Source organism: Balaenoptera borealis, assembly GCF_965194805.1.
Source record: "Balaenoptera borealis genome assembly, chromosome: 5".
In the NCBI taxonomy this organism is placed as follows: domain Eukaryota; kingdom Metazoa; phylum Chordata; class Mammalia; order Artiodactyla; family Balaenopteridae; genus Balaenoptera; species Balaenoptera borealis.
The window spans coordinates 12,908,793-12,935,001 of NC_138862.1; the positions used below are offsets into that span (position 1 = coordinate 12,908,793).

The following is a 26,209-nucleotide window of genomic DNA, read 5'->3' on the forward strand; positions in this document are numbered from 1 at the left end:
TCCGCGGTGTTCACCTCCCTCTCCTGTTTGTCTGCCCCAGTATCCTCTGCTGTCATTCCTGTCTTGAGGAAGGCCCTGTGGAGGCCACTGCAGACCAGGCTTCTCAGTGCTGATGGGCCCCTAGAGTCTGGGCTGCATCAGGAGATCCTGGCCCAGCTGGTCCCATTTGCAAGAGCCAAGGACCTCCATGTCCTCATGGACCGATTGCCCCGCTTGCTTCAGACTCCAGGTGGTCACAAGAGGTATGAAGGCTCAGATTGTTTAATGGCTCTCCCTGTCTCAGCTTCCCTTTTCCCTGTAGTGGTTATAAAGCAGTGGAAATTGCTGCATTGCTGTTGTGCAGTTGGGGAGAACGCAGTTCCTCCGAGACCTCTACTTCCATCCTGGCTGGAGCAAGTTTGTCTCCATAAGTGGGTGGTTCTGTTTCCCTTAGAGCCGTGGTTATCAACCAGGGGTGATTTTGCCCACTCCAGGGAACATTTGGCAACGCCTGACATCTTTTACTGTCACGATATGGGTATGGGGGCTTGTTGCTTCTGGCTGCTAGAGGGTGGAGGCCAAGGGTGCTGCTAAATATCCTGTAACGCATAGGACAGGCCCCCTCCCCTCCCCCCAAAGAGAGAATTCTCCGGCCCAGAATGTCAGTAGCGCTGAGGCTGAGAGAGCCTGATCTAGACAAAGTCTGGACAATATATCCTTTTCCTGGTGTGCTAATAGTGTTTCCCCTAGTCGTAAAAGTTCTGGTACGTCTTTGAAGTTTGCGTAAGGGACAGGGGAAGCCTGTGATCTCTGTGCTTGGGTAGTTAGTGTAGGGACCAGGGCTCAGGGCATCTGCCTTATATGGCCCACTGTGATGTTGGATTATATATACTTAAAGCTAGAGGGATTTGGGCCATGCCTGTAACTCTGACTTTTGTCTTCTGCCGCAGTTGGGTTGTGGCTGACTCTGTCTTGGCTGTCCTGGAAGGGTCGGCGGAAGAGCTGCGTGCTTGGAAAAAGACTCTGCTGGAGGCCTGTGTACAGTGGCTGATCGCGTCCTTTAGCGGCGGCCAGCAAGATGATGGTACCCAGGATCGAGAGGAGCAGATGCTGCTAAGATTAAACGAACTGTTGGTCGGTGTCTCTTATTAGAGCCCCTGGTTAAATTTTTAAGGGAAAGAGTGAGATAGACAAACCCAGGTTTGCAGATACATTCAAGCCAGGTGGCGTGAATTCGACCTGGTGGGGGATGAGAGGAGCCATGTCTAGGAGGCGAAGGGCAGGTGGAGGGCAAACTTTGCAATGATGAGCCATCTTTTATCAGGAACGGTTGCAGGAATTTGTCGGAATGCTTTTTTGTTGCACCTACTGAGATGGTTATATGGTATTGTTTTTTGTTTTGACTGTTAATGGGGTGAATTATATTAACTGATTTTTGAATGTTAAACCACCCTTGCATTCCTAGAATAAACCTACTTGGTCATGATATGTTGTCATTTTTATATAGTGTTGGATTTGATTTGTTGACATTTTACCAAGAAATTTTGTATCTGTGTGCATGAGGAGTATTAGCTTATAATTTTATTTTCTTGCAGTGTCCTTGTCTGGCTTTAGGGTCAGGTAATACTGGCCTCAGGTTGAGTTAGGAAGAGTTTCACTGGATACAAAATTCCAGGTTAACAGCTTTTATTTTCTTCAGGCATTTTAAAGATGTTGCTTTACTGTCTTCTGGTGTGCATTGTTTCTGATAAGAAATCTCTCATTCTTATCTGTATTTCTCTTTACATGATGCCTTTTTTCTCCAGCTGCTTTGAGGATTTTTTTCTTTACGTTGCTTAAACAATATGATTACGATATGCCCGAGAGTTGTTGCTACAGGTTTTCTGTGCTTTGGGTTCAACGAGCTTCCTGGCTCTGTGAGTTTAGAGCTTTCATAAAATTTGGAAATATTTAGCTGTTTTGGGCCTTTATTTTCTTTTATTTTTAATGTTACATTTTTGCACAGAGATAATTAGCATCCGGAAGAACTTAATGTGTTGTGTTACAAGATTGTGAACTTAAGGCATGTAGGAACCTGACCCAGTAGAGCTAGGAAAGAGGAGGAGGAGCATTCCTGAGATGTAAGGGAACCGAGCTGTGGAGCTGGGGGTGCTGGACTGTGCTCTTCAAGGGATTTGTGTTCTCGGGACAGGCCTCCCTCCTTACCCCACTTTGCTGTTTTCTTTCTCTCTCTCTCTTGCTTCCCCCCACCCCCTTTTTTAACAGACTTAATTTTTTAGAGCAGTTTTAGGTTCACAGCAAAATTGGGTGGAAACTCAGAGTTGCCACGTGCCCCCTTCTCCCACACGTGCACAGCCTCCCCGCTATCAGCATCTCCAACAGCCCTTTCCTTGTAATTGAGGTGTGGTTTTCATCTCGTGCAATATGAGGTCTTAAGTGTGTAGTTTAGTGCTGACAGATACACGACCCCTGTGCCCACACTGCTATCCAAGATTTTCATCATTCCAGAAAACTCTCTTGTGCTTTCTCCCAGGTGGTCCCCTTCCCTCCAGAGCAGCCACTCTTCCGATGTAACATAATGCACCATGTGTGGAGATTTTTCTCCACGTCAGGGACTGTGCATCTACGTTGGCCCTGTTAGGGCGCAGTGGTCTTGCTCTGGGTAGACGTTCTCTCATGTGTTTAAACAGTCACATGTGGCTGCACCTCTGTGTGTCGCAGATCAGTCAGTGCTATTCAGAGTGCTGGACAAAGGGGAAAGTTACACAGCTACTTGGGAATTTTCTTGTGGTCATTTGGTGATCATAGGTATGCTAAGACAGAGCTACTAATGGAAATAACAAAACAATTTAAAAAATCACAGTAAGAAGCAACTACAAGCTTTTGCGAATTACTTAGATAACTATATTCCATATTTACTCTAGGGCTGTAATTTAAATTCTGTGTCCTCTATTTTAAATTAATTCAGATATTCCACATGTATTTCTTGCTTACTTTATTCCTAGAATTCACTTAATGAAATTGATCCTGGTGACTGGCAGAAATTTGTGAAGACTGGACTCAAGTAAGTTGAATTTATCTTCTTGGTGCTGTTCAGTAAGGCGGTGAGTGTCTTTGCTGGTGCAGGGCCGGTGGTGTAGCTTGTTATTAGTGTAAAGGACGTGGTGGAGCAGATACTGCTCCCATTTTGGGCAGACGAGACGAGACAGCAATGTTGGGGAGGGAAAATGATTTGCCCGTTGACATGTGTGTCCTTCTAACAGCGATGAGAGAAACAGCCTTTAAAAAATGAAATATTTTTTGGGAATTCCCTGGTGGTCCAGTGGTTAGGACTCCACGCTCCCACTGCCATGGACTCGGGTTCGACCCCTGGTCAAGGAACTAAGATCCCACAAGCCACGCAGCACGGCCGAAAAAAATAATAAATAAATGTTTTTACTGAAATATTTTTTAAAAGCCAGAAATGTGCAGAGAACAATACAAGAGCACCCAGATTTAATAAATGCTGACAGTTTTCTCTATTTGCCCTAATTGTGTCTTTTCCCTCCCTTGACCCAAAGTGTCACTCTTCTGAGGTTGAGTTTTGTCATGGCCCTGTGTGTTTAACACTTTGGTTGCATGTCAGTATGTCTCTAAACAATAAACAACAGTGTTTATTGAGTTTGACATTGTATACAGATGTATCACTTTATTGTCCCTTTTTTGCACTCAGAAGTTTTTGAGTTACCCATGTTGATACATGGAGATCCAAGTCATTGCTTTTTACTGCTGTGGGGCATTCTGTCTTACGACCGTACCCCAGTTCATGTAGCCAGCGTCCTACTCACGGACAGGACCTCCCTTCTTTCCTTCCCTCCTCCCTCCCGACCCTACAGTGAACGTTGCATGTCTCTTTGTGCCCAGGTGCCAGATTTTCTGGGAGAGGGGTCACTTGCTGGCTCTTAATGTGGGCACAGCTCTAGTTTTACAAGATTTTTTGATTTGTTCTCCAAGCTAACGTAACATGGTGTGGAAGTTCGTTTTGTCCTCACTTCCTCACCAGCAGTTGATGTGGTCAGACTCTTTCTTTTTGGCAGTCAGGTAGTCATGAAACGGTATTTCATTGCACCTGTAATTTTCATTTCCCTGATTATTCATCAATTTGAAACAGAGAAAAACACCCAAGAGAGAGAAATAAGTGAAGGTGAGTCAGAGGTTAATGGCAACCGAGGATTACCTTCATGACATGACATTTCTTGGAGTCTTTGGTTAATTTGCGTTTCTAGAATGCTCCCTGTGTGCTAAGTGATTCTTAACAATATTCACATATGACTAAAAACTTTTTTCTCCAGAGCATGATGCTTTCATTTCTTTAGTGGGTTCTAAAGGGATTTAAGATGAGAAGTCTTCTGAACCGTTAGAGGGGTGTTTTGAGTAGCTGAAAGGAAGGAAGGAGGGAAGCTGAGCCGGCAGGTAGGCCAGGTCAGAAGTGCTCGCTGGGACGGGTGGGCGACTAGGTGTGTGCTGCTGCAGCAGCATGGGTGGTGTGGGTGACGGGTGTATGTGCACTCTAGGATTCTCACCTTGGTGGCATGTTGGAAGTTTTCCTTAATAAAATGTCGAGAGAAAAGGTTTTCTATTGTTTATGAAGCTAGTTTTCCCTTTGGTTCTTGCCTCCTAGATTTCGGTATCAGGACCATGCATTTTTAAAGGCCCTTCGTGCTGCCGTACAGCTCCTGTACCTCCCGGAAAGCGCCGCGTGCTCGCGGCTCACCCAGCTCTCGGTGGTCCACATGATGCTCACCCAGCATTCCCTGTTCCTGCCCACTTTGCTGGTGGCTGGAGAGGAGGAAACCCCAGGCAGTCCCATCAGAGGTGATTCCTCACCCCACCTCCCACTTCAGACGCGGAGCTTATTCCCGGATTTCATGTGTTCTCAGAGCTAAAGAAGCATTACCCAAACGGGATCCGAATATTTCATGTCTGTCAAATCCAAGCTCAAGAAGTGTTTCCTCTGACTTGGGGTCACACAGCAAACGCAGACCACCTCTCTTCAGAGCCTATTCTGGCCTGCGGAAGCCAGATTTAAGGTTTTCTGCCGTATCGTGGGCGAGCGTTAAAACCTGGGAGTTAAGGGGAGTTAGGAGGGGGGGGTTTCTCACCTGGGAGAAATTGTTTAGTTGTGTTAAATGTCTTAATGGGGTGATTGAAACTTTTATCAAGGGCGAAGGGTTCGAAGGTCCCTGTTGGTGGGTCCCTGCTAGGGACTCATACAGCCCAGGCTTCTTCCTTAGTCGGTTTGGTGAGCGTTTACGTTAGCATGGCGAAGGCTGTGGGAGATGGCAGAGGTCTGAGGGGTCCTGCCCTCCCGAAGCCATGCCCTGTTTAGAGACAAAATTGACATCCCCAAACTGTTAGGAATCACTGCAGAGCTGGTCTGTAATAAACTGCTAAACTGGAGAGAACCCTTACCCAAGTTCCTGGTACAGGCAGTAGAAAAAGTAGAAAGGCTCCCCGCTTTCAGGCAGGAGTAGAAATATTAGAGATTTTGGTAACATAATCATGGAGAAAAATGCTTAAAGTTTGGGAGGGGGCTTGGAGAGGCTGATGGCAGCCTCGTCAAAGATGTGTTTATTTTAAAAAAGGAAAAAGCAGGGAAGGGACCAGGTACAGTCCTTGGACCAGTGTTGTCTAGAAAAGGATATCTCAAGCATTTGTTTGCTGAAGTGCTTCCTTCTCCACTTTTACTCTGCATGTGCCCATCCCCCGTATCGCTGGGCATCTCAGTGTTCTTTTCTTCCAGAAGCGCTGGTGGACCTGATGTCGGTGGCAGTGAGGCTGTGTCCTTCTGTCTGCGAGAGCAGCCACTTCGCCGTGCTCCTCGGGGCCTACGGAGCCTCTCTCAGCGTCCTGGGTGAGGGTGCGGGGACCGGGCGGTATGATCAGAGCGTATAAGGTCTCGGGGGGTCACCAGGAAGCTTTCTAAACCGACCCTCAACTGACTTTAGACCAGAAGATCTTACTTCTCCTGCGGGCCTATGAACAGAACAACCATAGCCTGGTCAACTTCAGGTGAGCGCTGGGCCTGGAGGTGAGAACGGCAGGCCTTGAAGGCCCCACCCAGTGAGCTCCCCCAGGGAAAAGGGGGGCTGGGTGGACCCCTCGGCTCACACACCATTGCCAGCGTGGGCTGCTCTGGCCCCTCACTGGGAGGATGGTCCCCGATGGCCGGGCCTGTCTGGGCTGGGCCACCTCACTGGTTGACAGTGTGTGTCTGTCACAGACCTGCCCTCGGACTCACTCCTGACCTGGGGGTCATTTAGTTGATTCTTCTGAAAACCTTTCTCTTGGTGCCTTCCTTTAGGTGGGAGTGACTTAGGTGGGTATCTGGGAAAAGACTGAGGAGCGCTGGCTGGATGTTAATTCCTCCCTCTTCCTTGTCTGCGTGCGTGCGTGCGTGCATGTGTGTGTGTGTGTGTGCACGTGCACGCACGCGGTGTCTGTCCCTGGATTTGTCTCTTTCCTGTCTGTCTGTCTCTGTGTCTGTCTGTCTGTCTCTCCTGGGTTCCCAGGGGCCGCTTGCTCCTTGGTCGGCGCAGCTTTGGGCCCTGAGGGGCTGGGCTGATTCCTCTCCCTTTGGGCCCTGCCTGAGCTCTGCAAGGGCCGGGGTTAAGCTATTCATAGCATCTGAGATTCTCTTTGCTGCCCTAGTTTCTTTTCTCCTTAATTTGGGACCAGCACCCCAGCATCTGCCCGGTATGTAAGAAGAGCTCTGTGTGCTGAGACAGGAAGTAAGCTCACTGGGCCAAGAAAAATAGTTCAGGAGAACTCTGCAGGGAAGGGAAAAAAATATTTCCCTTGTAGAATTCTTTTTTTTTTTTTTAAAGATTAAAGATGTATTAGCCTAGAAGCCCCCCGCCCCCGCCGGAAAAAAACAGTAAAGAGAACCATTTTCTGCCTCTTAAAAGAGCCCAGGTCATGAATAAACACTGTCTCTCCCTTTCCCTCGTGGCCTCACCCACTTACTGCCTCGGAGGTGGTGCTGCGTCAGTTGTATTCTTTCTGGAATAAACAGCCCCTGTGTACATGAGGGAGAGGAGAGAAAACAGAAGCAGTCTCCCTCACGGTGAATAGCGAGCCGTCCTACCCACCCCCCGCGGCCTCAGAACCCCCTCTCAGGTTAATGGAAGTCACACGAGGGTGCCCTGGGCACGGACGGGTTCAGTCGCTTTCCAGGAGGAAGGCAAGGTGACCTCTCTGGGCGGCTGCCATGGGGACTGGTGGCGCGGAAGGTAGAGCTGGGGGCGGCGCAAAGGCTGTGCAGGTGGACCTGGTGCGCTCACGGCCCCGTGGCAGCGAGGAAAGGTTTGTATCAGTAGAGCATCGCTGAGCTGCCAGGGTTCTGCCGCTGTGTCCAGCACAGACTGGAGCCAGACTCCCCAAATTTGAATTCCTGCTCTGCCACTTACCAGCTGGGCAGGGGACCAGCAGAGCAACGTTCCAGATCCTCTCTGTGTCTCTCTTCCCACATTTGCAAAATAGGGATGATAATAGTACCTACCTTATGGGATAGCTGTGCAGATAAAGTGAAATGAATACACCTGAAAGGGTTAGAATAGTGCCTGGCACATCATAAACTCTCCGTAAGTGTTGGCCTCTATCATCCCCGACACTATCACACCACCCTCATCATTGTCAACCTCTCCATCACTCCCACCTTCCCCCTAAGTTATGATGGGGATTAAATGATACAACACACAGGACATGTACTCAGTGCCTGGCGTGCTAGCTGCTCGACAAAGCTACCTGCGGTGCCATCATCACCATCGGCACTGCTGTTCCCGATGGGGCCCTGTGACCAGTCTGCTCTCCCATCCGGCTCTAGGCTGCTGCCCTGGGGCCCAGCGGCCGTGGAGCATCAGAAGACGTGCCAGAGCCTGGGCAAGTCACTGTGGCAGCAGCCGAGCGTCGGGGACATCCTCCGCCTGCTGGATCCGGACCGCATGATGAAGACTGTCCTCCACTTCCCCCAGAACCGGAGGCTGCTGCCCCCCGAGGTGCGGGGGGCCCAGGGGGAAGCCATCAGGTTTTAGCCGCTGTAAAATACAAGCACTGCTTTTCTTGTGATTTGTTAACTTTTTATAAGTAAAATTCCAACCATCTGCAAAGGTACAGAGACAGGACCCATATACCCACCACCCAGCTTCAGAACTTTTCAACACTGGCCATACTTGTTTCTTTTATAACTTCTTTCCACAAAGGCAATATCAAAGGTATAATTTCATGTACATGCACTGTTGTTTTTTTTTAATAGAACCATTTTTTAATGGGCTTGAATATTCAAAATAATTTGAACTCTAGGTAACGGTAAACATTCACATGGTGTTACACTTATGCAGTCGAATCACACGTTTCTGTTTGTCTCGGGCTATTTCAGGACGCACAGGAACCGATATTTAAAGACAGGAGCACGATGGATCTCAGTGACCTTTATGACCCCTGTTTCCTCCTCCATCTCTTCAGTGAATTGACCAGGCCAGGTAATTGCAGCCTTCGGGGTGGGTTGAGGGGGCATGATTATTACCATAATTACCGAATTAGGACCTTAATCTTGAAAATAATTCTTGAAGGGTCTTCAGCTGCCTTCTCACCTTTCCATTCCAGTGATTTTCAGCAAAGTAACAGTTAATGTTTTGAATACACAGTGATTTTTTTTTTAATTATAAATTTAACATCTGGGAGTGTCCCTTTGATGTCTTCCTAATTTTAATGACAAGAGCCTTTTCTGAATTTTCACTGAATAGTGGTCACATACCAGCAGAAATGAGAGATTTTGTCTTTGACAATGAGTGAGAGCCTGCTAAGGTTGGCTTTTTCTTGGTTTAAGTATATTTTTGAAATTGCATTTTGTGTCTGCTACCCTGAGGGTGGGAATCTTTGTGGGTGAATGCTTCGGAGAGACAGAAAGAACGGAAACGTGTATCAGTACACACTGGTAAAGACCAGCGTCTGATTCCCAGGCCGGTCAGGTCTGTTGGTTTGGGGCATTTTGTCGGGGATTGGTGTGTAGTGCTATCTCACTGTGGTTTGAATTTGCATTTCCTTAATGGCTAATGATGGTGAACATCTTGTGGCTTATTTACCATCTGTAATCCTCTTTGGTAAAACGTCAGTTCACGTCTTTTGCCCATTTATTCTAATGGGTTTTGTTTGTTTGTTTGTTTTTACTGTTGAGTTTTCTTTATATATTGTACCTATTAGTCCTTTGTTTGATATGTGATTTTCAAATATTTTCTCCCACTGTGTAGCTTATCTTTTCACCTTCTTTTTTTTTTTTTTTTTTTTAATTAATTAATTATTTATTTATTTATTTGGCTGTGTTGGGTCTTCGTTTCTGTGCGAAGGCTTTCTCTAGCTGCGGCAAGCGGGGGCCACTCTTCATCGCGGTGCGCGGGCCTCTCACTATCGCGGCCTCTCTTGTTGCGGAGCACAGGCTCCAGACGCACAGGCTCAGTAGTTGTGGCTCACGGGCCTAGTTGCTCCGCGGCATGTGGGATCCTCCCAGACCAGGACTCGAACCCGTGTGCCCTGCATTAGCAGGCAGACTCTCAACCACTGCGCCACCAGGGAAGCCCTCTTTTCACCTTCTTAACAGAGTTTTTCAAAGAGCAGCAGTTTTCAATTTTGATGAAGTCCAGTTTATCAGTTTTTCCTTTTATGGGTCATGCTTTGGTGTCAGGTCTTAAGAACTCTTTGCCCATCGCTCCATCCTAAAGAATTTCTCCCATGTTTATTTCTGAAAGTTTTATAGTTGTAGGTTTTACATTTAAGTCTGTGACCTATTTTGAGTTAATTTGTGTATAAGGTGTGATGTTTAGGTCCGGCTTCATTTTTTCGCCTATGGATGTTCTGATCCCGTCCCCATTTGTCGATCCTCCATCTCTCCTCCTCGTCCTTCCTCCTGGTTACCGCCGGGCTGGGGAGTCCCGGCGCCCCTGCGCTGACGCTTCCTGGCTGGGAGGGCAGGAGTGGCCATTACTGCTCCTCACGTGGCCTCCACTGGCACCAAGCAGGAGCCTCGTCCTTCCTCTGTATTAGGGTCCCTCTGATGCCCAGTGGGGACCAGCCAGCGTGATGCCTGAGGGGCTCCCTAACTCCTCCTCCCTCTTGGTCGTGCTGGCCGTGTAGGTTAGGTGCACCAGGAAACCGTGCCTCACTGATTGCCCTGTTTTCTCCCCTTTTAAACTTGATGGTCTTTTTATACTCATGCTCTACCTTATGGACTTGCTGACCCTCCAGCACTGCCCTTAGTCCCTAACAGAGAGGTGAGAGGGCTGTGTTCTCAGAGACTAGCCTCTCCACGAACACTGGGTTCTGTGGCTGAGCCCGAGTTTCTTTGCAGGAGAGCAGGGGCATTTCATTTCATGCAAATGTCAGATGACGATGGCCAGCAGATATCGTAACTGCCCTGGTGGCTATTAGCAGCGGCTAAGTGAGGCACATCTACTGCGCTCTTTGATTCCCCCCCAGGTCTTGGCAGTGCTGGCTAAGTCTGTTTCTCATCAAACATGAAAATAGATTTTCCACAGTCTAAAAATATGATGCAACTTTAGTGAATTATAACAAATCATTTAGTCTGTTGCTCTTTCAGTAGAGCTTTTAGGAGACAGAAGGCAAAGGCTTGGAAAACAGTAGAGAAATAGTAAAATCATGACAGTGTTTTTCCCAGAATCTTGAATAGTGGGGGTAAGGGGGAAGGACAGGATCTGGAAGGCCTTTTGTGAAGAGAGGTAACTAGTAAATGCTCTTTCAAGTTAGGGAAATCTCCAAATACCGCCGCTTTTACATTTTATTGGTATAATACAGGTAGAAAAATTTGCAGAGCATGTCTACCCAGAAAGGATTTGCAGTAGCTTAAAATACTGGTTACACCAAAATCATTCATGGTGAAGTAGAAAATTTTAAAAAGCATATAAGTGGATAGGGAAATAGATATGCAAAGCAAACAAGCAAACCAAGAAAAACTAGGTTCATTAAATTTTGCTCTGGGCTACTTATAATCCAGAACAAAAAAAAAATGGAAGCATAATATTTTAAACAAATTTCATCATCTGATAAAAGGAAGTATACCAGTTCAACAGGAGAGGAAAATTCCTAGCAGTAAAATGATAAGTTGAACAGAACAGAAATCTGTGAACAGCATAATGGCCAAAGGTTTACTGTGGTTGAATTAAGACACGAATCTTTTTCCTCGTTTTATTATTTTTTAAAAAGTTACTATTCCATTTACTGTTGCCCTGGTGGATAGCTAAACATGAACAATGTTTTAAGTAAACTTTTATTGAAGTGTGATGTATAGAAACCAGTGCAAATCATATATGTATGGCTCAAGTTCTGGTGAAACCACCGGCCAGATAGGAACAGAACATAATCGGCAGCTCCTCCTCAGGCCCCTTCCTCCCCAGTAGGGACCAGTGTCCTGTATTTGAACTTTATGTAAATGGCATTAAACACTTCATATTCTTTGTATCAGCTTCATTTATCCGCATTATATATGTGAGATTTCATCCATGCTGTGTGTAGCAGAAGGTCTCCACAGCATGTTTTTACTTCCTGCAGTGGCACCTGGGTCCAAGTATTGCTAAACATTCTGCAGTCGTAAATTGGGTGTGTGATTAGTTTGTATGTGTGGTGGCCAGGCTTCAGAGAAACTAGTCTCACTGCTCCATGTCAACCCTTTTCTGAAAATGGAACCTGTTTTCTTAACCTTACTGCTTCTTTTCTTTGAGTCCTTGGCTGAAAAGCAGGGCCAGCCAAGGCTGTTAGCAATGGCAGTGACAAATGCTTTTTCCACAGCAAATTCTTGTCCTCAAGAGAACTGGGCTGAACTCTTTGGCTCCTAGCTCACAGAACAGGGAGGCCCATGTGCGGTTCTCACCAGACCACTGGACACAGGCTCCACGGACCCCTCCCTGTGACGAGCCTCCCTGGCCAGGCCGCCTCCAGGAGATGGTGTGAGAGGAGGCGTGACGAACAGCTCTTCATGCTCCAGCAGCACAGCTGCACTGCCGCCAAAGCCCGTAAAACGTGGGGTGCTTTTTCTCTTAATCCTTGATAATTGTCCTGGTTAAGCCATTTTGGTTTGAAAATCTGTTATCACAAGGCCGAATTTCTATTTATGAGGTTCTTAAAACAAAGAGAATGGTATTTATAACTATTTTTTGATAGCCTATTATGTTTTCAACACTCAAGGGCAGCTCTTTTCCATACACGTTACAAAGCCAAGACTTCCGGAGAATAACAGAGATGACCACAGAACATGAAATTGACTTTTCCTCATGGGCATGTGGAAAATCCTTTTGTCTTAGAGAGTGTCAGTGATTACTAAAAATATCCCTGCTAAGTACTAGCTATTTTTAGTGAGTGTAATAGTAAATGTTTAGAGTGTTCTCTTTTCCAGATTTATTCCATTTATGTGTGTTTGTTATGTAGGTATGTAGGTGTATCTTAAACGTATCTCATCTTTTCCAAAACAATATAATTTTATCCCTCAGTTTGATGCTTTGTAAAGCATTTGGAATTTTTTCCCCCTCCCATCAAAAGTAGTCACTTGTTAGAAACGAGAAAATTTAGTCCATAAACTGTTAGAGCCCAAGAGTCTTCTAATTATTCTTTTTCCATCCTTTTACTTTTTTTTCCCTTCCAGTTTTATTGAGATATAATTGGCATACAGCACTGTATAAGTTTAAGATATCATTGGCATACATAGTGATTTGACTTAACATACATCATGCAATGATTACAACAGTAAGTTTACTGGACATCCATCATCTCATATACATATAAAATTAAAGAAATATAAAAATTTTTTTTCCTTGTGATGAGAACTCAGCATTTACTCTCTTAACAACTTTCATATACAACATACGGCAGTGTTAGTTATATTTACCATGTTGTACATTACATCCCTCGTACTTATTTATCTTATAATTGGAAGTTTGTGCCTTTTGACCGCCTTCATCCATTTTCCCTCCTCCTACCTCCTGCCTCTGGTGACCACAAATCTGATCTCTTTTCCTATGGCTTTGTTTGTTTGTTGTTTTCAAGTATAGTTGACCTACAACACTGTTAGTTCCTGGTGCATAACATAGTGATTACCTATTTCTCTACATTTCAAAATGATCACCACTCCATCCTTTTACTTAAAATCTGCATCTTGAGGTTAAAAGTGGTTTCTTGTGGACAGCGTATACTTGGGTTTTGTTTTTATATCCAATCTGACCATCTCTGCCTTTTAATTGGAATGTATACACCATTTACATTTAATGTGATTATCGATCTGATTCCACTTTATTTTCTATTTTGGCTTTTAACTATAATTTGTGTGTGTGCTTGTCAGCATATGTACGTGTGTGTGTGTGTGTGTGTGTGTATATGTGTTTTTGTGTGCATGTGTGTGTTGGTTGCTTTAGGGTTTATGGTATACGTCTTCAATTTATTGTGGTTTACTTTCAAGTGAGATTATACCACTTCGTGGATAGTAGAAGCACCTTACAATAGTATATATCTCTCCCCTACTGGCTTTGCTTTATAATTATCATACATTTTCCATCTATTGATAAATGTTAAAAAGCCTACAATATGTGGTTGTTTTGGCTTCAGACTGTCAATTACCTTTTAAAGGGATTTAAATATTTTGTTTACCCCATAGTTATCATTCCTTGTTCTCTTCATTCCTTTGTGTAGATCCAGATTTCCATCTTCTATCATTTTCCTTCTCCTCAAAATACTTTTAAGAATTCTTATAGTTCAAGGCTGTTGGTGATCAATTCTTTCAGCTTTTAGTCTTAACTTTTGAAAGATTTTCATGGGGTAGGAAATTCTCGGTTGACAGGTTTTTTTCTTATTGTACTTTAAAGATGTTGCCACCTTGATTCTGGATTGCATTGTTTCTGACAAACAGTGTTCTTATCTTTGTTCCGCTCTATGTTTTTTGACCACTTTTAAGATTTTTTTAATCACTAGTTTCAAGCAATTGGATTATGATAAGCTTGGGTGTAATTTTCTTTATATTTTTTGTGTTTGGGGTGTTCATTGAGCTTCTTGGGCTTGTAGGTTTGTGGTTTTGTCAAATTTGGAAAAGTTTTGGCCATTATTTCTTCATTTTTAGGGACTCTAGTTATACATGTATTAGCCTGCTTGAAATTGTCCCACAGCTCACTGATGCTCATGTTTTTAAAGTTCTTTTTTCTCTCTGTGTTTCAGTTTGGTTAGATCTGTTGCTGTCTTCAGGTTCACTGTTCTTTTTTTCTTCAATGTCTAATCTGCTGATCAGCCCATCTAGTGCATTTTTCTTTTTGTTTGTTTGGTTTTTTGTTTGTTTTATTGAAGTATAGTTGATTTACAATGTATGTATGTCAAACCTAATCTCCCAATTCATCTCACCCTCCCCAGGTGACCTATCCCTGTTCTGAGGTTTTTCTTGACAGTGTTTATATTGTAAAAAGGCCTGGGTTTTTGTTAAAGAGGGTTTGAAGTGTCCTGAATTGCAGGTGTGATCAAGTGGGTCCCCTCATGTATCTGACCTTCTCTCCCATCACATCCTCTCCTGGAGTAATGTGAGTTTTTCAGGGCCTCACAGGTGATGAGAGAATATCAGCCAGCAAGCTCTGGGCTGTAGCTTTTGTTCAGGCTTGGTGAGCCGCTCTTCTGTGAGATTTCTGTCATTTGTTTGAAGAAAGAACTAGGGTTGCAGAGTGGATATAAGTTAATCCTTCGTAAAATCTATATGCCAGCTCAGACCAGTTCGCATTGGCTGTATCTCCCAGCATCGCCGCCTTACGTATTTTCCTTGGCCGTGTTTGTAGGTAGGAACTCAGAGGCCGAGGGCTGAACAGGGTAGACCCGAGAGCCGGCTTTCTCTGCTGACCCTCTGGTTGTGTCCCCCAGGCCTCTGCATGCTGGGATCTCAGTGGTGGGTCTGAATGTCACCTCTGATCTCTGGCTCACTGGGTATTTGTGAGAAGTAATGAAAGATTCCTGGGATTCTTGGGATTAACAAGCATCTTAGAAACTGAAGGCATGTGATTATTGCCATGGAAGGGGAGATAGTCTTTTATCCGGCTTTAGCAGAAGTTAAGGGGAGCAGGAGGAAGACTTGCATTTCTTGTACCTAGCACGCACATGTAGCTGATGGTGGTAAGATGCAAGAGCAAATGGAATTCTCTGTGTTGCACAAGCATCATGGAATCATAGCGTGTGTGTGTGTGTGTGTGTGTGTGTGTAGTTAATGCTGTATTTTATTTCCCTCAGAATTTGTGGTGGATTGTCGGAAATTTGTGGATTCAAATGCTCTGGGCCTAACTGTCACAGCCCTCAGCAGCTACGACCCCCCGATGCGAGCTGCGGCCTACTCCGTGCTGGCAGCCTACTACTCACAGCTGGAGGGGGCACGCTTCCGGGAGCAGCCCCAGGTGAGCGGGGCTGAGGGGACGGCTCTCCGCCCGGCCTGGTGGAAGGATTTCCTAAGGAGATCGGAGGTGTTGCCGGGAGACTGATAGAGGACAAAGTCTGTCCCCTGCTGGGGGAGTGGGGGTGATGCCTGAGGCTGTTTCGGGTCCTCAGCCCCGGGAGATGGAGAGAGGTCTCCCCTTACAAGTGGTCTTCTTGTGTCATGGTGAGCAGAGCAGTTCTAATTTCTGTTGAACTCAGGGGTGACGGCAGCTGTCACCCAGGACACACAGAGCCTCGGAAACTGTGCCCTGAGGTGGTGGGGACAGGCGTCACCTTGGGTGGTCCCTGGGGTGTGAGGAGCCGGCCAGTCTGCGAAGCTGTGGTTTAGGCTGTACAAGGTAAGGCTGATTACAGCCGTTCTGCAGATTCTCTCTTTTTTTTGTTTTCCCCCTTTTTCCTGGTTTGAAGGTGCTGTACCTGTTGGACGTAGTCCGGAACGGCATCCGAACTAAGAACATGAGACTCACCTTCACCTTGACTCTCTTCATCGCCAAAGCAGCCTTGCAAATTTTGAGACCAGGTGCCACTGACAGAATCAGGTTGGGGTGAGGTGGAAATTTTGAGGCTGAGCGAGGCCACTTGGAGGCGTTCATCCCGCAGGCATAACCAGCCCACCACACACGTGAGGGAGACGGATCAGGGTCACATGTGCAAGGCGCAGCACAGTGTGTATGATGGGGGAAGATTATTTATTCGTATTTGCCTGTAGGGGTATAAAGCTGTGGTAAAAGCAGGTCACAGCTCCCACCAAAGGGACTGCTCGAGGGCGTCACGGATCCCTACGTGAGCGCTTAGGGGGACCTGACACAGAGGCCCGTCCGTGCTGGCAGCTGCCGCTCTGAGCTCGGGGGTCAGCGTCAGTGTAGCTCACCAGCTAGAGGACAAGCGGCCTGTGGGTCCCAGTGCAGGTGTCACCCAGGGCGTGGAACATGGCTCTGCTTTGTTCCTCGCAGCAGGGCACTGCCGAGGTAGTGTGAGCACAAGTCAGTCTATCATAGGACCTTTTTTTTTTTTTGGTAATTAGTGAAAAGTCATAGAATGTTGATAACGTTAGGGACCACAGGGTTCTTCGGAGGTAACATGGTTGTTTTTAGATGAGGAAACAGCCTCCCAGCTGGGGCCCCCAAGGTTAAATAGCTTGTTCAAGGCCCCACGGTCAATCTGTAGTCAAGTTGCTGTTAGAATTCAGATTTGATTTTCATCTGCTCCGTATCTTTTTTTTTGGCCACGTTGGGTCTTTGTTGCTGCGCGTGGGCTTTTTCTAGTTGTGGCGAGCGGGGGCTACTCTTCATTGCTGTGCGAGGGCTTCTCATTGTTGTGGCTTCTCTTGTTGCGGAGCACGGGCTCTAGGTGCGGGGGCTTCAGTAGTTGTAGCTCGCGGGCTCTAGAGCTCAGGCTCAGTAGTTGTGGCTCACGGGCTCTAGAGCGCAGGCTCAGTAGTTGTGGCTCACGGGCCCAGTTGCTCCGTGGCATGTGGGATCTTCCCGGACCAGGGCTCGAACCCGTGTCCCCTGCATTAGCAGGTGGATTCTCAACCACTGCGCCACCAGGGAAGCCCCGGCAGGCGGATTCTTAAACCACTGCACCACCAGGGAAGTCCCCCCGTATCATTTTTATTACATGGTTTTTTCTTTACCTTAGAGATTACGGGAGGAAAGAAGGTAATTAGCCATTTAGACTCCAAAGAAACAAACTCTTCTGTGAAAATACCCCAGCAGAGGTCACGGTGGATGGTCTTGGCCTCCCATCCAGTCTGTGCCCCCCAGGCAAGCTGCCCCACATCAGACCTCATGTTGGGGTTGGCGCACAGGGCAGCATCAGTGGTCCAGGGTTGGGACCAGGGGACGAGGTGTCGGCCCCGTTGCATTCGAGAGCCAAGTGACTCAGGGCACATGTGAGCCCCCTTTGCTGTGGCAGTTTGCTCAGTGGGAGGCCGATGGGCTGGGTGTTAGCCCTGTGCTGTCTGACGTGTGGCCAGGCCCCACTCTCCCCACCAGCTGATTAGAGTTTAGGCAGTGGGCTGATGCCTGAGGAGGGGTGACGTCTCCAAAGGACTGGACATCCTCACGTGGTTCCTGGGCCGCAAGAGAAGCCCGTATGCTGTGTAGAACTAAGGTGTCTTGACTGCGTTTTAATTCTTGAGAACTAATAACCTGGATAAGGATTGGAAAGCCCCGAGGGGGCAGGGATTTATGTGTGACCGCCCCCAGGGCCCTGCCCCCCTACTCCAGCCGGCCACGGGTGTCCTGTTGGCGCTACGGTGAGTGACTGACTGCTTGCGTTCACAGAGGAGCACATGTATTTGAAGGTCAACAAGTTCCTGCTGTCCCATGAGTACCTGAACATGAACAAAGTTCCAGGCTTCTACCAGTTCTTCTACAGCTCGGACTTCGAGGTAATGCTCTGAGGTCCTCGGGGTCCTGGAAAGACTCCTAAATGGGATGCTCCGCCACTGCGCTGACGTTTCCCCGAGGAGACTGTCAGCTACAGAGCACGGGCTGCGGTGGAGCTGGGGCCAGGCGGGCCTGTGTGTGGAAACGCTTCCCATTCCACACCTTGATTCTTGCGTGGCTTCTCAGACCTCACAGACTACTCCAGAGGCCTCGAGTCATGGCATCCTCGTTGTATTTTCTTGGTGAATCACTGGGTTGAATACTAATGTGCTTTAACAGAACACCCCCTGTGAGCTAGCACAGTTCACTGTGTAAACTTGACCTGGTGCCTTATTCCTGACCTGGAGAAACGGAAGCAGAGAGGAGATGGAGGATTTTTAATAACCTACCCAGAAACGGAGGGTGGGGGTAGCCGTGCTGCAGCCTTTGCCCCCAGTTGAAAGTACCGGCGTTTGAAGAGTTTTCAAGGGGAAAAGCCTTCACTTATTTAACGATAGTTTCCTGGTTGCTTGGGTTACAGCAGAAGACGGAGCGGGAGTGGATGTTCGGGCTTCTGCGCCAGGGGATGCGGGACAAGTACTGCTACAAGCTCTGTGCCCGGCGGGGCGTCCTTCACATCGTCCTGTCCTTCTTCAGCAGCCCGCTCTGCGACGACGTGGCCCAGGTCGGCGGCCAGCGCTCCTGGGGGGCTGAGGCCGGGACCCTTGCTCGGGGTTCCATCTGCCGGTCAAGTCCCCGTGGAGTCTCACCCAGCCTGGCCTCCCGATTCTACATTAGCTTCCGGGACCCTGGCCTGGGGGCAGGGCCTGTGGAGAGGGAGGGAGGCAATGAGTACCCAGGTGGCTCTGGAACGGCTGAGAGCTCTAGAAACAACGTCACCCCATACATGACTGAGGTGCTTGGAGACACGCCCGAGCCACCAGGTTGTCTCATGATGCAGAGAAGCTGCAGGTTATCAAAACTCGGCTGGGAAAATGAGTCGGGAGTCGAAACTGCCTGCCTCACAGCTGACGAGGGAGTCTGCCCATTAGCTCTGCCCCTGGAGCCGGAGCTCACGTCGCGTGAGACGTAACTAGGAGAATTCATCAGTATTTTGGTTAACTTCTAGCCTGGTCAGCTTCTGCTTCTGGTATCATGTAAAACGTGGGTAAATAGGAGTGAGTCTGAATAAACGGAATTCGAGTACGGTAGATTTCTATTTTCTACAGCACGTGAGAACTCTAAAGCACCCAGTTACCAGTTCCAGCAGGAGTCCCAGCTTTCTGTCCTCTCCAGGTGGTCAAATCAAGGCAATGGATGAGCCGCCAGCAGTTCATGGCTGGGCCAGAAATGGGTCCGCCCTCCTCCCCACTCAGGCTGCCCCAGATGCGGGCCGTGTGGCTTCCATGCTGTGTCTCTGCTTGTGACGGGTTAGCGGGTGGGCGTCCCCGGGCCCGAGCTCGCCGTGGCCGTCTGTGTCCTCTGGCTGTCATTGTGGGGAATGGTGGTCCCACATGGCCACCACTCTTATAGACTTAGCAGACGTCACGTGCAGCGACCGCCTGTAATTGGAACATACCATTCTATTTTTTAAAGTGTCCCCTGGATCAAGTCAGTCAGGTTTTCCCACTGAAGAGTAACTTTTTGTTTCGGGTTTGCAGAATTGGATTTTGGAAATTCTGCAGAATGCTGCCCGGGATGCCAAATCTGCCTATGAGATCCTGCGGGATTACAGCCTCTTAACGTGGATCCTACACATCCTGGAGAGCAAGTAAGCACCGTGTCTGTGTGTGTGTCTGTGTGTGTGTGTGTGTGTGTGTGTGTGTGTGTGTGTGTGTGAGAGAGAGAGCAAGAGACTGTGTGTGCTGTGCGTCAAGCAGAAGGAGGTGACGCGGAGACCGTGGCGCCTCCTGCCGTCTCTCGTGTCTGCTGGAAGTGTCCCGGAGAATCTGTTCCCGAAACAGCATCCTCTGCACCACCTTTCCGTCTCTTGTGCCAGGTCCAGGCTCCTCCCCTGGAGTGGGGTCCCCCATCTGAGGTTTCAAGGTCTCTGCCCTTCCTGAGGCAGAAACAGGGAGCTCCTGTTTCAGGAACGCTTGTGCGGTGATGTGGGTTCGCACTCCACTCCCGCCCAGGGTCAAGGTGCTCGGCGAAGGGCCGGTGCCGGGGCGGCGTCGAGCACTGGAGTGGGTGTTTGTCTTGTTACTGGGGCTGCTGTCACCGGGTGGCTCAAACGACAGTTTCATTTTCTCGCCTTCTGGAGGCTGGAAGTCCGAGATCAGGGGGCCAGCATGGTTGGGTTTGGTGAGAGCTCGTTTCCTGGCGTACACACTGCCGACTGTGTCCTCACATGACCAGGGAGAGAATGAGAGAGCTCTGGTCTCTTTCTCTTCTTACAGGACATTAATCCCATCAGGGGGGCTCCATCCTCATGACTTCTAAACCTAATGGCTTCCCAAAGGCCCCACCTCCAAATATAGTCCCATTGGGGTTAGGGCTTCAGCCATCTGAATGGGGCGGGGGACACAGTTCAGTCCATAGTGCGATCGGTTTTGATTCCTAACACTCTCCTAAGTTTGAGGCTGTGTGAAAAGATGAAGACCTTGTCTCAGCAGACAGCCCTTGGTGGCAGGGATCTTTCTTTCAAACAGCTACCTATGATGATAAGCCTGGGGCTATCCAGGCTCTTTCATGCATTTTTTTTTCCTTTTGTGCATTTTTTAAAAAGAATTAAAAGATCTTTCTCTGAAAGAAAGTAATGTCTTATATCTAAAGGCAGCATTGGCTGATTATCTGTTCCTGGCTGTTACCTTTATGCTTTAGGGTTGGGTTGTTCTCGTGGGCGGGAAGGCTCTTCTTACGGTGCCACAGCGGCTCCCGAATGTCCCTTAGTGGGGACTGAGGTGGTTGGCTGTCTAGAAAGGAGGGTTGGGGCCTCGCCCTGGGTTGGAGCTGCATTTCTGTAGCAGACATCCTGTGTTCGCTTAGATGCTGTGTCCCCCTCTTTGGGGGCTGCAGCGGGAGGTGCGAGGATAGAATGGTTGGGGGAGAGGGGAGAAGTCTGCCGCTTGGGATGGTCACCACCGTCGCAGGCTCTTCCATGGTTGCCACCCACCCCCTCCAGGAGATGTCACTGGGAGGAGAGGGTGTGACAGACAGTGGACTTGCCCACATTTGGTTTCAGGTTCCTGGAGACTCAGCTGCTGTCCAACCTCATCTCCCTGCTGCGCACGCTGTGGGTGACCACCCTGGGGGACAGAGGCGCGGAGGCAGGACAGCAGCCTCCTTGCAAGCCTGGGTCCCAGGAGCCCCCGAAGCTGCTCGCCCTGCACTTGGTCGACGAGTTCCTCTACGTTCTCCTTGTGCTCACGAAGCACCTGAGGTAAGCCCCTCCCCACTGGCCATGACCCCTTGCAGGTCACCTGTCGGCCCCCTCTTAGTCCCGGCTCCACAGGTAGGCTCTGGGCCGGGGCTGCCATCCCTTCGGTGACGTCAGGAAACCTACTTCAGCTGCTCCTCTTTCCACGTCAACTTCAGGAGGTTCCTTTCAAGACCGTGAGAACTTAGCACACTCGAAAAACCTAAAGCCTGTCATGCCAGATCATTTTTAGCAGGCAAACCATCTATTGGACTTTTGGATTCAAGCACTCAAAATGTTTTATAGAAAGAACATATTTTCCATGATCTAAGCCTAGGAAAGTTAAGCTGTTCCCAAACTCGCCTCCGCCTTCATTAGGCTATGGGCTCCCTTATCCATGAATTTCCTTGAAAATTTCAGTATTTTCCCCTTAGAATTACACTCTTGGTTTCCTCAGGAGAGCTCAGTTCTTCTCAGATTCTACTGTGTTAGAGAAAATACACCGTGTGCCCTCAGATTTCTGATCTGGGAACAGGGGTATGCTGATTGAAACCAGAGGATCGATAGCAAATGGACTGTCATCTCAGAATGAAACTGTCTTGATAAAGAACAGGGCGTTTGGTTTTCTGTTGTTCGGAATTCAATTGTTGGATTCATGCCAGAGCGCCCGTTTCTTATTTTGGGGTTGTCCAAAGACACATTGGTCTCTGAGAACCGATTGTTATTCAGAATACTGATCGTAAATGTTAAAATTGTGGAAGGCAGATGGTTTTGAATTTTAAATTCCTTAGAACTCGGAGGGATGTGCGTCCCCGCAGTGCCCACCGTCAGGTTTGGCCGTGGGTGGTGCCGGCCCCGGGCTTTGCCGAGCCTTTTCCCTCGAGGCTGAGCGTTCCTGAGTCGGAGAGGAGCTGGCGGTCCTGGAGCTGTTCAGCGTGGCCGCTGGCGCCCTCACCGCAGGCTCTGCCCAGCTCTCCCGGTTTCCAGAGCGCTTTCTGTGCCTCCAGGGTGGAGCTCAGACTCCGGTCCCCGTTCTGCCTCCCCTGGAGGGGCTCCCTGTTTCCCGCACTGTGCGCTGGGCTCCACGCTCTTGTCTGTAGTAAAGGGTCTCCCGGGCTGCGGGTGGACGGTGTGCTGAGCTGCAGGACGAGGTCCTGGGCCGCTGGGCGAGGAGGCGGCCCTGGCTCAGTCCGTGGCGTTGGCTCCCGCAGGCCCGCCTTGGCCCCCGCCCAGCTCACCAGCTTCTTCGGGGCGCTCGACTCCGTGCTGAGGTACCGGGCCACCGTGCTGCAGGCCTTCAGGGACATGAACCGCTTCACCGTGAACGAGACTGTGCTGTCCACCAGGGATGCCCTCGTCCTCCTGCACCAGTGGAGCCTCGTCGAGAGAGACGTCAGGCTCCAGGAGGACCTGAGAGCAGCCGCGGAGAGATGCCAAGTCAGGGAGCTGCTGAGTGAGTGTTGGACCCGCCCCCCAAGCTGTGCTCGCTGCCCCGCGGAGCAGCCGGCGTCTTACCGTCCCTGAGCGGCACGTCTGCAGCTTAGAGACAGGGCCCATCCGCCTTCGTAGCCCGGAAGGGAGGCGGGGGCCGGCTTTGAGTCCCAGCTCTGCTGCTAACCAGCGCTCGGCTGCTACGCTAACAGTAACGACGGGTCACAGGGAAGCACTGAGCACTCACTGTGCTCCAAGCGTGGGGACGCATCCCGGGAGAGCACAGCCCGCGGGCCGCCCCACCATCTGCATCTGTGTGTGTGTTTGGGGGTGGGCGGGACACCAGTCTCACCGCCTTTTCTCTTTTCTCTGTGTGTGTGTGTGTGTGTGTGTGTGTGTGCGTGTGCGTGTGTGTGTGTGTGTGTGAGACAGAAATGCTCAAGGATAAGAACAAGCCAGTTGGGCCAGCCCGAGCCAGAGGCCCCCGGGGCCGGAAGCGGAGGCCCGGGGAGGCCGAGGAGGCGGTGAACCCCGAGCTGCCGGCGTCTACCTTGGAGGCGTGCAGGGGCCTCCTGAGGTCCATCCTGACCCACTGGGGGCCTGCGTTTCCTGACCCTGAACCTGAGAGCAAAGGCCCAGGCCCCGTGGGCACCGTCACCGCCCTGGTGGCCGGCTGGGTGCTGCGCTCCGCGGCCGCGAGCCCGCTCGGCCGGGCGGAGACGGTGGGCCTCCTGGGCTGGCTCAGGAGCCGCATCTTGCCGTGGCCGGCGGTCGTGGCCGACCTCCTTCAGGACAGCGCCGTGGCGAGCGGCGTGTTCAGGCTGTACAGCCGGTTCTGCGGCGCCGAGGGGCTGGCGGGGCCCGAGCAGAGCGCGGCCGGCCTCTTCAACGCCGTCATGCTGCAGCTGGGGGCGGCCCGCGGCCCCGCGGGGAGCCCCTACTGGCCGATGCTCGAGGCCGTCCACCTCTCTTCTCTGAACGCGGAGGATGCGGCCACGCGAGGTAAGACTGGTGCTCAGGTCGGAGGCTGAAGAAATGCGGGAGGGGGCCTGGGGTGGGGAGCACCTCCTGTTCCTTGGAGCCTGTCGTAAGTCTTTGGGGGCCCCTCACCACGGTTCTGGGGATCGGGGAGAGGGCCACGGGGCCCTGAGTGTAGTGGGAGAGGAAGTCTCTGCCTTTGCCTTCAGGTGAAAGGAACCTTTAGTGATGGTTTTGCTTACAGTGGAGAAAGATGCTCTCGTCACAACCTTGTGTCCCACCGGGACGCTCTACTGCAGAGCAGTGGCTCCCCTAAGTTTCTACCGTTATTACCCACATGAAGAGTTATGTTTCATGTCGTGGCCAGGTGTTTGTGTGTGTGTGTACACTCGAGCACACATGTGCACAAGAGCACACACATGTGCGCACACAAACACACAAGTCACACAACTTATGTGCTTGGCGCTTAGCAGGTACTTAATAAAGGTGTGACTGCACAGACGAGGGAACAGCAAAGGCTGTAGGAGGACAGCAGGGAGGCTATGACCATGTGCAGGTGGCTCCTCCGTCCGGGAGGGTGGACCCTGCACTGAGGGATGAGGGACACGAGGGGGAGAGGGAAGGGGACGGGCCCACATCGCGGCAGGTGAGCTCACCTGGTAGCCAGGGTGCCCTGCCCTCTCCTGTGGCCGCAGTCGGGGACCTGAGTCTGGGCCTGTAAACCTTCTCACCGGTGCCACTGAGGGGATGATGGGAAGTGACTCTGGGCCGCTCCTCCCAAACTGCGGTTGTGGTTCTTGGCCTGGGTGGTCAGCACCAAGGAAGAGGCTTGACTTGTAGTACTTTTTTTTTACATTTCACACACATTCATTCATCACGTGAAAAGATAATTTTAAAATGAACAAGAAAGGTTAACCTAGAAGTCAAGCGAAGGCGGAATTAATTTACGGCAGTGCACGCTCACTGCCATCTGGGGCTTCGCAGAGCCCCTGGCCCCGGGCATGTGGGCGGGTGACTTGTCTTCCGACCGACCGGATTGCGTTCTGATGGCCTTGTCCCTGTCCTCAGCCACTGCTGCGTTCCTGGTGTCTCTGTACATTAAGGACGTCTGGCTGGGGGCCCAGCGGCCAGACACCCTCCTGACCCACGTCCGGATGGTCCTCGACGCCTCGGAGGACGTGGAAGGTGGTGACGAGGAGGCCGTCGTCAGGCTCTGCAAGGACATCGCGGCCGCGATCCCTGACACTTAACCCCCTGCGGCTGGCGCTTCCGGCTCCAGGCTCCAGGCTCTAGGAGTCAGGTTGAGTCAAGGGTTTCCATGGGAGGCCTGCGAGATGACAAGCTCTGAATATTGACCAGGTGTCCTGACGGGAAAAGTTGGCTTCATTTAACTGACTGATAAATAATAAGCTCAAGGGACCACGTGTGCGAAGCGGTCACCGTTACAGTGGGCTTGGGGACCTTCGGGCCGTGAGCCCCAGTCAGCGAAGACCCTTCCTCTTAGGGGCTCATTGTTCCTCAAAGAAATACCACAAATCGAGGTGGCGCTTCTGAGTGCTTAAGGGATTCATGGACTTTAAAGCTGAAGTGTCCAGAGATATATCAGACAGAAGAGCAAGAAGAGAGACGTTTAAAGTTTGCCTTAAGGCTTTAAAACAAAGCTTTGTGTAACTTTTTGAATAAATAAGCCCTGCCCGTGTTGTGTTAAATTATTTTAGTAAATAAAAAGGATGTTACACTAAATCCTTAAAGTATAAAATTGTTTTGACTTCTGCTTTGGAAAGACAGCCTATATTTTTAAAAATTCTGTTTCAAAGGGGGATTTAGAATTTTATACCTTGTTAATAAATGTCTATTTTTGTTAGGTTTTTGTGTTTTGTTTAATTGATTTAATCACAGGCTATTTTTATTCTACAGAGACCTGCATTTCAGAGGTCAGGATTTGACTTTTAAGATTCACTACATTAATTGATATCGTAGCTGACGAACGTTGAATATGAAGTTTCATGGGTTTCCCAGATGAGGTTTGGTCCTGGGCATTTAAAGCTCTGCACGTACCCTCCTGCGCACCCAGGTGCCCGGGGGTCTGCTGGGCCCTCGTGCCACGTCAGCACACGGCATTCCCTGTCTGCCACCTGGGAGGTCGCTGTTTGTTTGCCCATGTGATGTTTCTAGCACTGGCAATGGCTTGGTTCCAGCTTAAACATGTACACTTTTGTCTCCTTCCAGTGTTGTTTAGACTCTTCTCTGGTTTTTTTAATGACTTAAGATTTCTACCAAGACAAGAGTAATGCTTCTGTGCATTTGTCCCCTTCCCACAAGTGGGGCTCACCGTCTAGAAAACAAGGAGCATTTACCTCCCCTATTCCCTCCCCTGCAAAACACCCACGACAGTGTTCTTGGAATATCCTGAAGCCAGAATCCTACGTTTAGATTCAAGTTGGAAAGCCCATGTGGTCCTTTCTGCCCTCTTTCTGCATCTCTGGGGCCCATCAGTCTCCCTTCCCCCATCTTCCCTTCTAACCCACTGTCCCCCAGGCTGGCAAGGCCAGGCCTGGCCCTCACCTTACAGAATTATTTTTCAGTCACCTGGGATGGG

General features: G+C 49.5%; 1 protein-coding gene across 2 annotated transcripts in view; it reads left to right on the top strand.

The window, feature by feature from the left end:
• URB1 (URB1 ribosome biogenesis homolog) overlaps positions 1-25,353 on the top strand; it is a 62,471-nt gene extending 37,118 nt beyond the window's left edge. The window contains exons 23-39 of one of the 2 annotated variants that reach the window (XM_082395021.1): positions 41-242; positions 930-1,113; positions 2,985-3,043; positions 4,640-4,833; positions 5,762-5,872; positions 5,967-6,030; positions 7,844-8,015; positions 8,396-8,498; positions 15,271-15,431; positions 15,880-15,991; positions 17,760-17,866; positions 18,388-18,528; positions 19,505-19,614; positions 21,028-21,225; positions 22,413-22,654; positions 23,065-23,634; positions 24,679-25,353. In XM_082395021.1, the coding sequence (XP_082251147.1) occupies positions 41-242; positions 930-1,113; positions 2,985-3,043; positions 4,640-4,833; positions 5,762-5,872; positions 5,967-6,030; positions 7,844-8,015; positions 8,396-8,498; positions 15,271-15,431; positions 15,880-15,991; positions 17,760-17,866; positions 18,388-18,528; positions 19,505-19,614; positions 21,028-21,225; positions 22,413-22,654; positions 23,065-23,634; positions 24,679-24,860 (2,912 nt within the window). In that variant the 3' untranslated portion in view covers positions 24,861-25,353. Of the gene's footprint in view, positions 1-40; positions 243-929; positions 1,114-2,984; positions 3,044-4,639; positions 4,834-5,761; positions 5,873-5,966; positions 6,031-7,843; positions 8,016-8,395; positions 8,499-15,270; positions 15,432-15,879; positions 15,992-17,759; positions 17,867-18,384; positions 18,529-19,504; positions 19,615-21,027; positions 21,226-22,412; positions 22,655-23,064; positions 23,635-24,678 lie in introns of both variants that reach the window. The other variant, XM_082395020.1, reaches the window with a different exon arrangement.
• The last annotated feature ends 856 nt before the right edge of the window (positions 25,354-26,209 follow it).